General features: G+C 36.7%; 1 protein-coding gene across 1 annotated transcript; it reads right to left on the reverse strand.

Annotated features, from left to right (window-relative positions):
* Positions 1-7,177: 7,177 nt before the first annotated feature.
* LOC107587273 (probable ATP-dependent RNA helicase DDX52) lies at positions 7,178-15,333 on the reverse strand. The gene is made up of 13 exons (XM_016274990.1): positions 15,211-15,333; positions 14,632-14,860; positions 14,404-14,537; positions 12,413-12,598; positions 12,177-12,320; positions 11,935-12,046; positions 11,176-11,248; positions 10,976-10,988; positions 10,060-10,210; positions 9,896-9,971; positions 7,924-7,995; positions 7,661-7,759; positions 7,178-7,412 (listed from the first exon to the last, which is right to left on the reverse strand). The coding sequence occupies exons 1-13, from the start codon at positions 15,295-15,297 to the stop codon at positions 7,346-7,348; spliced, it is 1,443 nt and encodes a 480-aa protein (XP_016130476.1). The 5' UTR covers positions 15,298-15,333; the 3' UTR covers positions 7,178-7,345.
* Positions 15,334-17,753: the final 2,420 nt, after the last annotated feature.

Below are 17,753 nucleotides of genomic sequence, written 5' to 3' on the forward strand. Positions count from 1 at the left end.
ACAGATTTGTGAACAATATTTGAGAGAAATAGGCCTTTTGTGTACATAGAAAAAGTCTTAGATCTTTGAGTTCAGCTCATGACAAATGGGGGCAAAAACAAACGTGTTGCGTTTATAATTTTGTTCAGTGTAATTGCATTTAATATAATGATTTAAACTATAATACATTTTCATTTAATTGCAATCATTGTGATTGTGTGTCCAAAAACATTACATTCAGTTCACACTTAAGCATATTCTTTTGAAGTATATTATTTCTGTAATAAGTAGCTAATCTTTTTAAAGGTATGCTAACATGTACTTCTTTTTAGGGTAAGGAGGACTGCTAATCTTTAAATATAAAGTGTTTATTAATAAAAATAATGTCATCCCTGCAGCTAATTATGGGTTTTCCAAAGGTTAATATTAAAAATGAGTGCACTAGCCTGCTGTATAGAGTTGAGTAAGAGATATTGGTAAGTGAGTTAATGAAGAGCATTCGCGTCTAGCAAGTGGGTCTTTCTCTGCTTCTTGAGTCCTGTATTTTGTAGTGTACTCCCTATGTTTGTGTGAATTGGACAGTAGAGTACTGGCAGTGTGGTTTGAAGGTCTAGTTTTGTGTTTGAAGGTTAATTTTTACAGATTTCCTGGATTCTTTATTCAGGAAGGGACATATTCATATTGACATATTCTAAGTCACTACACAGACCTCTTGAAAGACCAATGTGGACACCTTTAATTCATTGCAAAATGGCTATTAACAGAAGACACAGATGATGGTGAAATCTTTAAAAAAGTTTAAAGGGTGAGATATTAAGGTCTTGGGAGGCATTAGTCTTTCTTGTCTTCACTTGCCATTACAACAGAACCGGTCTGACGGAGTTTTCCCCCCTCTAAGGCAAGATTTAGTTTACTAGTACAGTTGTGGCTTTATGATCATGAACTGCCATCTGCAGAAAACAAAACCAGTCTTTTAATACTAAGACGCTAGTCATTCAGTTTTGGAGTGGAAGTAGTAAAGCATGTAAACCTACCAAGTGTTGCTTGTATATAGCGAATGTCACCCGGTCATAGATTATCACTCCACCCGATCCTTTAGGGTTTTCCACACACTGGAAGGAGGTCTAAATGTACCATTGCATTTGTTATTGTCATTCATTACTTTTAAGAATTTACAAAAATATATATTAATGTCATTATTGATTATATTGGTAATCAGTAATTCATCTCTTGAATATTTTGATCAAATAATCTGATGTATATGATATAAAGAGTATGATAGTATTATATAAAGTACGACTAACAAATAAAATTGTAAAGATAATTACATTTTATCAATTATAATTGCATATTATAAATTAAACCTATTTTGTTTAACTGTATAATAAATGTATATATGATTATTTCTGGATAGAATCAGTAGGAGTCACAAACTTATATTTTAAGAACTAATATTGTCTAATATTGTAACAGCACATTTATTACATGCCTATTACAGGCTTTATAAATAAATAAATAGCCATAAAAGCAGATCAAGCATTTTGTTTAATTTAAACAAACTTATCTGTCACTTCCAATCACAACCACGTTTTGCTGCTGTCTTCATGTCTTGAACTTATAGATAGAGGCTTCCATCCTTTAGTTCCTCTTCAATGGTCTTCTGAAGGTTCTTCCATGATCTTTGGTCTCAAAATCGACATGACAAATGTGAACATAGTTTTAAAAAAAAACTGATTGATCCATAAAATGACAATGAGGTGGAAATTTTCTAGCTTTAAATGAAACTGATACAAGCATGCAAGCACAGGATGTAGCAGTGATAATATCAAAATATCAAAAACCAAACCCAACAGCACAACCCACTAATAACAAGCATGCAAATAACATGTGAACAGTCAGTTCTCTAATTAGTTCCCAGAAAATAACATTTAATGTGCTTTTGATCCCCTTATAACAAATGCATGTTTAACTATAAGTTTATTACATTATAATTATTTCATTTAAATAGCTAAATCCATTTTCAACATTGGGCTTTCACGTTTTATGGGGACATTCCACAGACGTAATGATTTTTATACTGTACAAACTGTATCCCATACCCCTAAACCTACCCTTACTCTGTATGATTTATAAGCTGTTTTCCTCATGGGGACCAAAAATGGACACAAGGACAAAATGTACTGGTATCACTATCCTCGTGGGGTCCCCATAATGTACTGGATACCAGTACACACACACACACACACTCTCTCTCTCTCTCTCATACACACACACACACAAACATTTGGATGTTCGTTTATATGTTTATATGAAATGTGAGAAATGTTTATACATTAGGTGTTATTTGTAATTAGTAGTCGTTTTTATTTATTAGTTTATTTTTTTATGTTTGTGATTAGTTGGAACCAGTTGTGATTGATCCTTTTTTTTTTTTTTAGTTATTTTATTAGTTTTAGATTGTATAATAGACACCAAACAAAACAACAACAACAACAACAAAAAATACATAAAATAATGATAAAAAAAATAATAGTAATAAAAGAAAGAAAAACAGGGCATATAAGCAGTTTCAGTAGAAAAACAAAGAAGCACTCAATAGGGGGCAGACAACATACTAAGCACTACATTGCTGGTCGGAGTCAACATTACATTATTCCAAATGATCTAGAAATGGTTGCCATATACTTTAAAACGTATCAAGATTATCCATAACTCCATTCTCCGGCGCCTTTCCATGTGCAAAATTACAGTAAGATATGTCAACCAGGTCTTAAACTGAGGAACATTGTCTGATTTCCACAGCCTTAGAATGATACTCTTAGCAATAATCATTCCATAAATGATGGTACCTTGTACAGACACATTATAATCTAAGAGAAACAGAATACCCAAATAATGCAATTTCTGGATCATGTGTAAAAACACAACCATGCATGTCAGAGAACCACTTAAATATGTCACACCAAAAATCGTAAAGTTTTGGACATGTGCAAATGATAGAGAGCCTTCTGCAGATTTACACCGGTCACAAATAGGAGAGATAGTAGGAAAAATTCTGTGCAATTTAGATTTTGAATAGTGCAGTCTACACTCTTAAAAATGCTGGGTTGTTTCAACCCAACTTTGGGTCAACTATGGACTAACCCTAATGGACTAATATGGTTAGTCCATATTTGACCCAAAATTGGATTGAAACAACCCAGCATTTTTAAGAGTGTATGCATCACCTTAAACTGAATTAACTGATGCCTAGAATTAATAGAGCAAGATCGAATCCTGCTGAGGCTCTCCATCAGCCTCAATCTGTATGCCCAGTTCCTCTTCCCAAGCATTTTACAAAAAATTAGTAGAATAACTCACTTCTTGAGAAAATGCATTTACAAAATCTGAAACCAAATGTTTGGAATCAGGTGAGCCCAACAATAGCCTATAAATCCTTCTTTCCTCCGGCAAAGATTCAAAATTGTCTATTGCATGACGTACATAATTTCTAATCTGTAAATGTCGAAAGAAGTGTGTTGTGGGGAGAGAAAACTTCTCTTTTAGCTGAGAAAATGAGGCAAAATGTTTAGTAGCCCCTCACTGCAGAACACAAGATCCAGGAGGCGTGGTTGAATCCACATCTAGGGGGTGGAGATTGGTAGGTTTAGGGATCAGGGGGTGGAGACAGGTAGGTTTAGGTATATGTAAGGTGGGAGGAGATGGATCTGAAGTTGGGGGGGGTGTATCAGTCGAGATTTCCACTTTATAATCCTCCTGCCAATAAACAAGGGCCCTGGTATTCGCTGCGCAATAATAATGTAAGAAACATGGTAGCATATTTTATGATAGATGTATTATCAGGGACCCCGAGCTCCTAAATATTTTTTTCCATCCAAAATAAAAATTAATGCCATATAGGGATATTGTCTTTTGTATTGTATACTGTTTTATGCATGCTTATGATAGAATCCTTAGATAATATAACCTCACCTGTAGCATGTTTGCTATCTACAAATTTGTATTTTGATTATCTAAATGAGAGGATATACTATATGTACAACATATTAGTGTTCTAAGAATCTGTAATAGTTTTTGCATCTGCATCCAATCCAGTTACATATGCAAAATACCATGCTCGAAGACAAAGAATCGTAAAATAGTCCGTCCGAAAGTATGTCACAATTGGCTCTTTGACCTCCCAGAGGTGTGACCTCCATAGAAGTTAAGAGGCCTCACATTAGTGACCCGCCTAGCTTTGGTCTGTCTCTTCTCTCATCACCTCCCCACTTCTGGTTCCTGGGCTGGCCTCAACTACAGCCATGTCTTCACTCTTCACTTGGGAGAAAATTCACCCAATCACCACCGAGTCAGAATAACATCTTTGGAGAATAACATCACTTTTCAAACCCAGATGAACGTGATCACAATTCCAGCACCACCCAAACCTTCAAACCATCAAGACTTTCATCCGAGACTGCATCCAGACACTCATTCAACAGCCAAGGCAATGCAAGTATCGTATATTTAACTAAACGAAACAGAGGTTTAGTACAAGCTGTAGACCCCCGTTGTAAAACGATGCTGATGGTTTCACTCAGGTGGTTAACCGACTCATTTTCCATAGCTGCATTCTCTGTTTTCTCTAATGGTTTCATTCATCCACTTGAACTCCCCTTTGTATGTAGGTTGAGTGTATGTTTGTTCGTTTAGACTAGTTGTGTTAGCGTTTAGTTTAGTTAACTTTTGTGCACAAATTACACAAGTTATTTCTGTTGTTTCTGATTCTGTCACTGCTTGTAAATCAATGTCCCTTTAATGATTCCTGATCTTGTTTACATGCTCTAATACAGTGAATCTCAGCCTTTTGGTGTACCGGACCCCAGTCCAATTCAGAACCATCCTCAAGGACCCCAGAACAAAATTGACTCATCTATGTATCATTTGTGTCTTTGTGAGGACCAAATGCAGTCAAGTATTATTCAAGTTAGTTGACTTGTCCAGTATTTTGGCCATTTTGCTTTCATGGGAACATGTCATGTCAAAATATACAAAATGTATACAAAGATTCATACTTTATACCCTGGCCTTACGTCAAGGACCACTAGGGGTCCACGGACCCCTGGTTGAGAAACACTGCTCTAATACATTAGTACTGTAAGAAAGTTATTTTCTGTGGCCACGTCTTTATAGAAGTTCAACACGAAACTGAAACTTCAAAGGCCTGATTCTGCTCAGACTCAGAGCTGCTGAATCAAGCTATATTGGATTTAAGTATGAACATGTTAACAAACAATTTTGGCATTTAAATGTAATGATTGATTTTAATGTAATAAATTTAGCTGTAACGTTTGAATGTAAAGGCTAGTAAGCAACAAGAGTATGTGGTTTTAAGACAACACAACATTATGTCACAATACTGGCATACTATCTTGCTACACACTCTTGTAGGTACTTTCCTTATAACCAACGAAATACCCATTCTATTCTGTAGTTATTAGTACGGAAACCACAATTTGCAAATCAGCCAAGACTATACTAAATAGATTTTTGAACGTTTTTTAAAGAGATATAAACACATTTTTACACCTTTCTGGTCCATTTTGAAGAGGGTATAAACTGAGGACAGGAAGAGCTAAATAAACTTATCACTGCATCTAAACCAACAACATGCCTGTTAGATCCTGTACCCACTAAATTACTGAAAGAGTTGTTACCTGTAGCAGAAGAACCGCTTCTCAATATTATTAACTCGTCGTTGTCTTTAGGTCACGTCCCAAAACATTCAAGCTGGCGGTTATTAAGCCTCTTATTAAGAAACCACAACTAGATCCTAGTGAACTGGCTAATTACAGACCCATCTTAAATCTTCCTTTTCTGTCTAAAATTTTAGAAAAAGTTGTCTGCTCAATTGTGCTCCTTCCTGCAAAAAAATTATCTCTATGAAGAATTTCAGTCAGGTTTCAGGCCCCACCATAGCACAGAAACTGCACTTGTTAACATTACAAATGACTTGCTTCTTGCGTCAGACCAAGGCTGTGTCTCATTGCTAGTTTTACTTGATCTTAGTGCTGAGTTCGACACTATAGATCATGACATACTCATAGATCGATTACAAAACTACATAGGTATTCAAGAGCAGGCTTGGCTAGAGTCCTTGCCAGGTCAAGAAAATATGATCATATTACCCCAATTTTACAGTCTCTGCACTGGCTACCTATTAAGTTCCGTATCAGTTACAAAATATTATTACTTGCCTATAAGGCCCTTAATGGGTTAGCTCCTGCGTACCTACACGCTACAATCCATCACGCTCCCTAAGATCACAAAACTCTGGACTTTTGGTAGTACCTAGGATAGCAAAGGAGCCCCAGATACAGATCCCCTGTAAAGACCATGTCTCAGACGGCCACCGGGACAAGACCACAGGAAACAGATGAGTCCTCTGCACAATGTGACATTGCTGCAGCCTTGAATTGAACTGCTGGTTCGTCTGGTCAGAGGAGAACTGGCCCCCCGACTGAGCCTGGTTTCTCCCAAGGTTTTTTCTCCATTCTGTCACCGATGGGAGTTTTGGTTCTTTGCCGCTGTCGCCTCTGGCTTGCTTAGTTGGAGACGCTTCATTTCCAGTGATATCGTTGACTTGATTGCAAATGATTGCAAAGATACTATTTAAACTGAACTGGATGATGACATCACTGAATTGAATGATGAACTGTCTTTAACTGAAAAACGAGTGTTTACGATTGTCATTGTGCATTATTGACACAATTTTCTTAATTAATGCTGTTCAGTTGCTTTGACACAATCTGTATTGTCAAAAGCGCTATATAAATAAAGGTGACTTGACTTGGTTTTAGTTGAGAAATATTATGTTATGACTGTTTTATAAGCTTACGTTACACCGGGTCCAAATGGCCCCGGGAACGTGATGAAAACTCTTATGGTCTAAAACACCCCTGAACATCCAGTATATTCAGATTGTCTGTTCTGGGATCACTTCAAACAGCATTGAGGTGAGAACACAAAATTATTAATGCTTTAAACGCAACGTATCATGCATACGATACAATGACGAGATTGAAAAATTTAAGTCTCTGAGCCGCATCAGTTTCTTTCAAGTATGTAAACCAGAGACTAACATTAAGAGTCTGACCTGCACCAGTGTTTAAAAGCCTATAGCATTTGATAAAAAAAACGAATCATTGAAGAGACCCTCTTTCAGTTTATGGTGGTAATGTTTTATGTAAAGTAAACTGGAACAGCACTGACAATCTGTTGATTGTCATAAGATCTTCACACAGACTGGTCAACATTCACTTTATTAGAGACAATAATGTGGATAGAAAAAAAGTGGCAGTCTGTACAACTCTCTCAATGTGCCACATCAGCTGTTAGAAATGACTTCTGATGCTTCGCCTTTTGCTTCCTTTGCTGCTGCTTTTCTTTTTTTCCTGAAAATTGACAGTAAAAATGTGAAGTCATGTCATACACTAAACTGAGATCAGAAACTGCCATTATAATTAAGTCAATTAAATATTGTAATACAAAACTGTTAAAGAATTTTAAATTATAGGTATTAAAACTATAAATTAATTAGCAATGAAAAGCTGGAAACAATGAGATTCTGGTCCTGTTCTTTAAATTCTGTGAAGCTAAAACAAATTGTCCAGCCATCTACACACTGGGATCCAGAACAAACCTTTTTCTCTTGCCGGGCTTCTTCTCAAAAAGAATGCGCGGAGTCGTCCGAATGGTTGACCGTCTGGGTGGTTTTGTTACAAGCTGGCGTTTCAATTTGCTGTAGGGAGGAAAAATTAGAGGTCTTACATTGCGACATTTGATGGCAACACTAGTCTCCAGAAAGCATTTTAAACATGATAGACTTTTTCTCCAAACTACAGTTATGAACAAGCAACTAGACTGATTAAACACCACTTATATAATATAACCGAGTAACCTCACCTTTTGATTTTCTTTAACCCGATCATGTAATCAGGGACAGGACATCCAGCCTTCTTTATGACGGTAGCAATGCTGATCCATAACAAAAAGTAAGCAAGTAGAAGCTCATACAATTTACTGTATGCAGTTACTTCCTGGTTTTAAATAAGCCAGCTCAGTCATTTCCGGTCAAGTGTCAAAATTAACTGTGCTTTAGGGAAGCGCCCTTTGCTCGGTTACTCTACAGAATCCATTCACAATTTAAAGAAAAGTTTTGTTTGTCTAAGAGGACCAAACGTCCACATATACAGTTTCAGGAATCCGCTAAATTGTGCCGTGAGTCATTGCTATGATTGACAGTGATAAAGCAACAGACGGAACAAAACATCTGACGAGCCAATGTCAAAAACAGAGCTGTGCATTAAAGGGGTCATTGGATGCCCATTTTCCACAAGTTGATATGATTCTTTAGGGTCTTAATGAATAGTCTGTAACATAGTTTGGTTAAAATTTCTCAATGGTAGTGTAAAAAACACCTTTTTTACCCTGTCAAAAACAGCTCTTTTCAGAGCAAACCGTTTTGTAGCATTTCCCTTTAAATGTTAATAAACTCTGCTGACCCCGCCCCTCTCTTCTGAGCCGCTCTCTGAGGGACCGTTTACTTTAGCCGCATTCATCGTGAAACTTGCTAATTAGCACATTATTAGGAAAGGCGATTTGCAAAGATTCATTACAAAAACCTTATACTCACTTCTTCTGTAGGTGAAGCTGGATCACGAATGATTTGCGTGAATATAAACGCATTTAGGTAGATCGGGGGCGCATTCCCTTCAAAAACAAACGTAATCCACTGCGTCTTCAGCGGCTCAGATGTCGGGAGTAAATGACGACTGCTATGTTCCTTATTACATCCAACAACAGAACACCTCAATCGCTTAGGAGTCATTCTTGTCTACATCTGCTCCAGAGGTGAAACAATGGCGGACTGATGACAGCTCACGCAGGGCGGAGCTAAGGTAAGACACTAGTCCAGTCTGTGCTGAAACGCTACTGTCAATCAAACTACCCTGGGAGGGGCCTGTTTTTGTGACATCACACAGACAGGCATCTGAGATCGGCTCGATTTGAGAAAGGGGAAAAGATTTTAGTAGATTCCACTGGGTGGATCTTTATCATTATAGGGTGGTTGTGTACACACACTGCCAACACACATTTCAGTTCAAACAACTTGTAAAAGTGCATGTAGCAGCCTATGACCCCTTTAAATGATTCAGACACAATTTAGAGTAACAAAACTACTGCATTTAGCAGCTTCTACAGTAAAGATAAAACTTAAAAATGTAGTTTATAAATTAAATCTAAAAATATTTAATGGATTATTTTTTAATTGTTATACCATTAATAATTAACTTATTTAATTTGTAGTTAATTAGTTAAGTATTTAAATAATTTACCCTTCTAGGCTGTTGGTGTCTGGGCTTAATTATTTATTTATTTTTTAAATGACGTGAGACTTTGTGTCTTTGTGACTGTGAATAATAAAAGGCTTTCAAATATTACAAGTGTTTTAAAAAGGTGTTCAGGACTATGAAGGTAAGTTATGGATTATCAAGAATACCATTATGATGTCGCGTCGCTAGCAAGCTTACGTTAGCCTAAACAGTTACGATAGTGCTTGGCAGGCTCGGCATTTAAATAACATGAAACTGTATGTTAATGCCGCTATCATTATTTACGGTGTTGCAATTATTTTTTTCGCACTTTCTGACAAGAACGAGGCAGGAGAGGTTTCTATGAGGGTCTCAAGAGTCTCTACATATATATACCACAACATCAAATGACGCTTCGCCGGAAGTTTATGAGCTGGCTTATCTTAATGCGCAAGTTCTAAAGAACGCTCCGAGCATATGGTCAATTATATGTCACAAGGCCAGAAAATGATCTCCCTTAAATATCAATGCAATTATGACTAGTTGTAAAGTGCTGTTATTACCTGCGAAGGAGAGGTTTGTCATCCTCGGTGAAGAAAGTTATTGCCTTTCCCTTGTTGCCTGCTCTTCCAGTTCGCCCTATAGAGAAAATAAAACACCAAGCTTAGTATAATAAAAGTAGACAACGTGAATTGTCTTCTCAGATAATAAGCTACAATGGACTAACCGATCCGGTGGATGTATTCCACAGCAGTGGTAGGGAAGTCATAGTTGATAACAAGGTTGATGCCCTTGAAGTCAATACCACGGGCCAGGAGAGCAGTGCAGATCAGCACCCAGATCTTCCCCGAACGGAAACTGCTCACAACATTGTCCCTCTAATGAGAGAGACAAAGAAAGACCAGTTAAACACTGAAAAAAATGAAAAATAACATACTACAATATAATATTCCACTCATATACATACTGAACATATATTTATTTATACATACACACACATAATTACAAATTCTATTTATTCAACCCAAAAAAAGATTAAAGACTGTAATAATTTACAATTGTAAGCTTTTCTGAAGATCCAGTTTTCTATAACAGTGTAGTGGCACATTAAAAGTGATAATGTCAATATATAATGTAATATTTTTAGGTTATAAGATTTTTTTTTTTGCAATACAGCTACATCATAATAATTCAACATTGCTGTTTTAAATTCACTTATTTATAGGGTATAAGGAGAACACTAAACAAGCATGGCCTTCATGTCGGGACACCATTCTTGACCGAGGAGGACAAAAGTCCAACTTGAATATGCTAAAATGAATTTGGATAGACCTGTGAAGTTCTGGATCAATGCTTTATGGAGTGATGTGACCAAACTGAAACCTTTTGGACCCATAAATCAGTGGTATGTCTTGTGCAAAAAAGAACAGATATCCATGGTCAAACACGGTGCTGGACCAGTCTTGTTATGGGGATGCTTTGCTGTTGCAGGAAGTGGAAATCTTGACTGTATGAAAGATATCATGGATTCTTTGAAGTATCAGTCCATTTTGTCAAAGATTGTGATGCTTTCGGAAAAACAGACTGAAGATCATGATTATTGGACTTTCCAACAGGACAATCATCCAAAAGCACTCATCCACCAGCCACTCCACACTACAGACAGTAAAGACATATTTACACTGGAGACCGATTTCCTGTGTATGATGGTGAACATAACATAATCTTGAAGCTCTTTGATGATAAATCTACACACATAATTAATACTTCATTTCATTTTTTTGAAGAGAAATTTTCAGATTTGAGATTTTCTTAAACTGAACTACTCTCGCACATCACTCGCCTACTTAAGTTGATAGCAGGAGGGTCTTGATTTAGTAAATATATCAATCTGTTAGGAGTCGTCACCAATATATCTGGAAAACAAAAGTGTTAAGACAGTGAATCACTCCAAACCAGTGGTTCTCAACTTTTTTCCTTTTTTTTTAAATTCCACAATTCTTGAAAACACACATTAGCGACAAAATAAAACTAAACATTTAAGGATCTCAAAGCAACATCCTAACTCATTGTTATTTTCAGTTCACCTTTGCATTAACTGCATTTTTGCTATCAAAAATACAGTAAAAACAGTAATACTGTGAGAACTTTAAAATTTAAAACAACTGCTTTCTATTTTAATATATTTTAAAACGCCATTATATTTTAAAATGTATTCCTGTGATGGAGTAACTGATTATACACTGTTTTCAGGATTCTTTGATGAACGTAGTTTTTTTTTTTTGTAACATTATAAATCTATTTACTGTCATTTTTGACCAATTTAATGCATCCTTAATGAATAAAACTAATACCTTATTTAAAAAATAATCTTTAAACGTGTGTTTGTGTGGATATTATATAATATATCCACACACAACGTGTAAATATACATAACATGTACAACAAATTTCTTTGCAGCATTGGGCCCATGTGTGTGTGTGTGTGTGTGTGTACTATACATACATACACACATATATATATATATATATATATATATATATATATATATAATACCCACACACACACATATATAATATGTATATATACATAACATACATACCAAATTTCTTTGCTGTCTTGGGACCATATTTTTTAACGGCTTCAACTCCTTTATTGATCATGTGAACTCTGAAGCCCACTCCTTCCGACAGCTTGAGCAACTCTCTGTGAGTCTTGAGACAAAACGCTAGTCTTAATTGCATTCTGTATGTCAGTCAATATGTTTAAACTGCCAGCAATATATAGATTTTTTTTTTTAGTAGTCTACAGCAATAATTAGCCTGAGGTGGGCTGAAGGTTTACCTGAGTGGCGAGCTCTCTGGTAGGGGAGATGATGAGGGCTCTGAAACCCTTGTTGAGGGGCTGGCGAAGGTGGGCCAGCAGGGGCAGACAGAAGGCCATAGTTTTACCGGAGCCTGTCGGAGCAGATGCCAGGATCTCCCTTTTCTAAAACAAGCAGATCCGTGGAATTAAAACACTTAAGAGAGGATCAGGAAAGCAAACGCATTTATATCTGATGCAACAGAAACATGTCATACATGCATCATGAGAGGAACGGCTTGCATCTGTATGGGTGTGGGGGTTTGGAAACCCGCCGCCTTGATGTTTTGAATGATTCGTGGGTCCAGATCATACTCCTGCTGCAGCTCCTCAAAAGTGGAAACAGGATCTGGAATGTCTGTCCCATGCACGTTAATCCGGTTTTGGTGCCGTATCCGATTCACCTAAAACACATGATCAATATTATAAGGAAACCCATCTGTTTGTTTTCCCTACACTCTTAAAAATAAAGGTGCATAAAAGGTTCTTCAAAGTGATGCCATAGAAGAACCATTTTTGGTTCCACAAAGAACCATTAGGGCCTTTCGCACCGCAGGAACCTTTTCATAGTACCAGAACTAATTGTGGAACTACCCACTTTTTGGCGTTTTTGCACCGCCGGAAATGGGAGCGATTTTAGTACCGGACTGCCTTTTTCGAGAACCTAATTAGTTAGGGTCTAACCAGCACAACTGGTACTAATCGTGACGCAAGTAGACATTGATTGGCAAAACGCGTATGAACACACCTTCACCCGCCATGATTTAAAACGCCGTGTAAACATACTGTAAACATTGTGTCAACTTATTTCGCAAGATGGAGAACAGCGATAGATGGACGGACGCTGAAGTGCAGGCACTTGTAGCAAATGTAGCACTGCCAGGTGTTGTTGGAGATTCTTAGTCCTCCTTTCCGTTCTTTCAATCGCTTTACGTATACGTCGACTTTCCATGTCCATTATTGTGAAACCCACGAGACACAACAAAAACACAGCTCCGATCACAGCGTCCTCCATCCTCCTGTTGTTAATGTTGTTCTTCTTTGTTTCTGTTGTTGAACGCCGCGCACAAATGATGTCGCTGTCGACCGGTTCCTAGTACACACTGTCGGTGCGAATGCAACCCTTTAAATGGCATGGTACCGCACGGTACAGTTTGGTACGGTTCACTTTTGGGGGGTTTTCCACTGGGTACAGTACCTGGTACCTTTATTAGTACCACATCAGTTGGGGTTCCAAGTGAACCGTACCGTTACCAAAACGTGACGTGTAAACTCTGCTGATCACGGATTGGCCGGAGAGAATCGTCACTACCTGCGTCACTGAACTTGTGACACAAAATTTAAATCAGTACAGCCAGCGAAGGATCGAACGCAACTGTTTTGAACGAGCGCACCTTTTTTAACAACCAAAAAGTGGCTGTTTCTTTGTCTGTTGAGGAAGTACAGACGAGCCTCTCATTGATAGCAGAGGAGCGGATCCAGCGAGAGCTTGATGGGGCGATGCGGAATGAAAACGTTTTTCAGGAGTCGCGGCAGTAGAGGCGGCGCAACTATAACCACATGTGAATAAATCCCACCCACTCTAAAGCGGTACTGAACTGCAGTGGAAACGCAAACCGAGCCGAGCCGAACCGTACCACGCAGTGGAAAAGCGCCAAAAAAGGTTCTTCTATGGCGTCGTGAAGTACCTTTATTTTTAAGAGTGTAAACTGAAATTAGATCCATATCGCCACATAAATGCCAGTGAAAATTGTCGTAATGCAATATATCCAAATACCATATCGGTTATTGACTAATTTATCAGTATCTATATATGGGACAAATGTTTACATTTCCTCTAGTTTACCTTTTTGTTAATCTAAGACTCAATTTAAGCTAATTTATTAAAAAAAAAAAACTTATAATTCAATAACCCTGTTAATTGTAAACTAATAGCAAATCTCAAAATGAATATCCATTTTTCATACTGTACATTAATGTACTAAATTCAATGACAGCATTTACTACAACAGTTTTTAGCTTTATTTTAATGTTTTATTTTTCAAAACAATACAGAATTGTAATGACGGCCATAACATGATTATTAGACTCGGCCAGAATTTTTATCATCCCTAGATCTTTTTATGCGATTAATATTACAAGAATTTTCAACTGTGATTAACCAATCAAAATGAAAAGTGGAGTAAAAAGCAATAACAACTCTTGGTACCTTCTCCTGATGAAGCTGCTTGAGTCTTTTCAAGGAGGGCTTGTTTTTAGACTCCTTCTTGGGGTCTTTCACCTTGTCTTGCGATGATGACATCCATTGGATCCCCTCTCCCTCGCTCTTCTCAGGCTCTGCATCTGTTTCACAACAGTAAGAAAGCGAAAGAACTGTTCGAAAACCCGAAACACTGAATTGCTAGCAATCAGAAGAGACTGAGAGAATATGACTTACCTTCGGATTTTTTCTTCGCTCCTTTCTTTTTCTTCCGTGCTGTCTTCACTGGCTCATCCATTTTAATCCGTTTACCAGAGGCCTGCTCTTCATCACTCCCTTCTTTCTCTTCGTCACCATCATCTTCACTCAGTCTGGACTCCAGAGATGTGTTCTCTTGTGTCTCTTTGCCAAAAAAGCTGACTCCAGCCAGCTGATTTGAGCTGTCGTTGCTCTGAGACTTCACTACCTGAGAGGAGTTACACAAGAATTAATAATGACCAAATAAGCATGTGTTGATTTGTAACATATGTGCAGTAGTCACCAGAATTGCTGTTTCTATAATGCTGTGCAACACAGTAACCAAAGACGTTTAAAACTTGGTAAATATCGATTATGCTACTTGTTAATGCACATTTTTAGCGATATTTGGGTTTACTCGGATTAGCATTAGCATTCCTGGGACATTCAATGGGAAATGGAAACACATGTTAGCCATGTGGCAGCAGCTTAGGTCAGTAATTCACGTATTCCTTTCGTTTTACGTAACAACAGCCTAACATACGTTAACTTTCTTATGTACTTTGTATCGAAACCTACCTTAAACCGCTCTGCATCTTTAGCGAACCTTTTCAGATCAAACTTTGCTCCAGACCCAAGCTTTCTAAACAAGTCAAAGGCGTCCATTGAAACAAAATAAAACGTAAAGACGTGACTAATCGATCTCGCTTTTATGACCAGCACGCTCTCGGCGTTCGATTATTACACCTTTATTATCAGTCGTTCACTAGAGAGCGCCGTTTTTTGTTTTTGTTTTATTTGTAAAACGGGAGTTCTTATTATAATGTTTAAAATATAAAATTAACAATATTTATAACAGTCGACATTTTTAATGCATGCACAATTATTTTTTTAAAGAACATCTTGGACTTAATATTTTTAACATCTTGTAACAAAATCATTTTATTTTATTCTTCCTGAATATTGGATCTTAAATATTAATTTTATATGGCTGAGTCACATTTTATGTCTAAATTCTACTACATTTAGGATAAACATAAATTGCCAGGCAACAAAACAAATACACAAAAGATGTGTTGCAATACGAAGATTTTATTTTATTAATTTTTTTGTATCATCATCATCAGGATCTTTAAATCATTTATTGATATAAGTGAGTGAAGCACTATGAGCAAGAGAGAGTTTAAACAACATTCCAGAGCAATAAATCATTAACTAAAATAAAACTCTTCCTATGACAGAAGGAAATATAGCAGTAGAAATAACTACTTCTCATGTGTTTGAGATAAGTTATCTTACAGTGTCTGTGTGACTCAAGTTCGTCACATCCAAAGGAGAACTAAAACCTATAATAAAGAATGACGGCAGAAGCATTGCATGATAATACTGGATATGAAGCAATCCAATAAGAAAACCCAGAATCACGCATAGCTGTACATGATTGTAACGAGGGAGGCGTTACGAAAAGTGGGGATCCAAAAGCAAGGCTTTAATAAGAGCGTAGTCAAACAGGCGTGGTCAACAACAGCAAACAACGATGGCAGTGGCAAGGCAAAAGAGTAATCCAGATAATCAGGCAATGGTCAGGGCAGGCAGCAAAACAATCATAAACAAGAAAACAGTCCAGGGATCAAAACACGACGGCAAGGAAACAGAGAAACTAGAAACACGGAAACTTAGAAACCACAGAAGAGCTATACAACATTCAATCACCAGCGATGACAGAGCGTGTGTGTGCTATTCTTATAGTCCTACTAATGTGAGACAGCTGTGAACGGATGATGAGCTCTGATGAGAGACAGGTGATGCACTTGATGAGTCCGGGCAAAGGATTATGGGAAATGGAGTCCTGAGTGAATGGCAAGGTACAGAATGGAGTGCCCTCTAGAGGAGCTCACGGGCAATGATGAAATTATAATAAATGCTTTATAAATGATAATATATTGTAATAGATCTGAGCTGAATCAGGTTAGGTCCATATATGCCACATGTGTTACATTACACTTCGGCTTTGTTTCTCCCTCAGATTACTTCACTTCCTGTTATACAACATAAAACAAGACCAGCCTGTTGTTTTCAAGGGTTTTAGCAGACAAGAACTAAATGAAGGAGGTGAGTAAGATGTTTCATTTCTGTATATCAGCAACTACGGTATAGGCATATTGTAAGTATTCTATTTTATTTTGGTCTATTCTTATAGGAATGGATGAAAGCATTGATTGGCTACATATTATTAGACACTGGCATGTTTTTGATATAGTTTTCCTGATACAGAGGATTTCCTGAAGTGAAAATGACTTGAGAACTATTAGATGTGGTGGCATTAAGAAGCTGTTACTGTTTTAAATTTTTATTTCATTTATTTGTTTATTTATTTTTCTGAACAAATATCTTGCAAAGTGCTTTTTTGCCACTGTCTGCCGTAAAAATGTCGTAAACAGAAATTATTCATGTTGATGGAATGAAGTATGGCAGGTTGTGTTGCAAAGTTTCTCTATTATCTTTGTGAGTCTTGTCATTTTACAGTAGCCTAATCATAACATCGACTTTTTGATATATCATTTAATATATTGGAGTTTACTCACCAATTCACTTCATTGTAATTTCTTATAATGGTAACACTTTACAATAAGGTTCATTAGTTAACTACTTTAGTTAACATGAACTAAGAATGAACAATACTTCTACTGTACAGCATTTATTAACCTTAGTTTATGTTAATTCCAACATTTACTAATGCATTATTAAAATGTTGTGCTTGTTAACATAATGCACTGTGAATTAACATGAACTAACATGAACAAAGATGAATAAATACTGTAATAAATGTATTGTTCATGTTAGTTAATACATTAACTAGCATTAACTAATGAAACCTTATTGTAAAGTGTTACCCTTATAATTATCTATGCAATAATTAACTTATTTTTATTAATTGTTACAAATTTATTCAAATGTATTTGCCTTTTTATTTAGAATTTTTGAATAATTTATTTAATTATTTTTTATTTGTAGGAAATGCAAAGTCAAACTCCTGGAAGGCTGGGCAAAGGGCACAAAATAAATTAATTTCAAGGGGGGAAAAAAACTTTGTTAGGTGAATACAGTGGATTCCCAGTTTG

Source organism: Sinocyclocheilus grahami, unplaced genomic scaffold (assembly GCF_001515645.1).
Source record: "Sinocyclocheilus grahami isolate Dianchi unplaced genomic scaffold, SAMN03320097.WGS_v1.1 scaffold91.1, whole genome shotgun sequence".
NCBI classification, from domain to species: domain Eukaryota; kingdom Metazoa; phylum Chordata; class Actinopteri; order Cypriniformes; family Cyprinidae; genus Sinocyclocheilus; species Sinocyclocheilus grahami.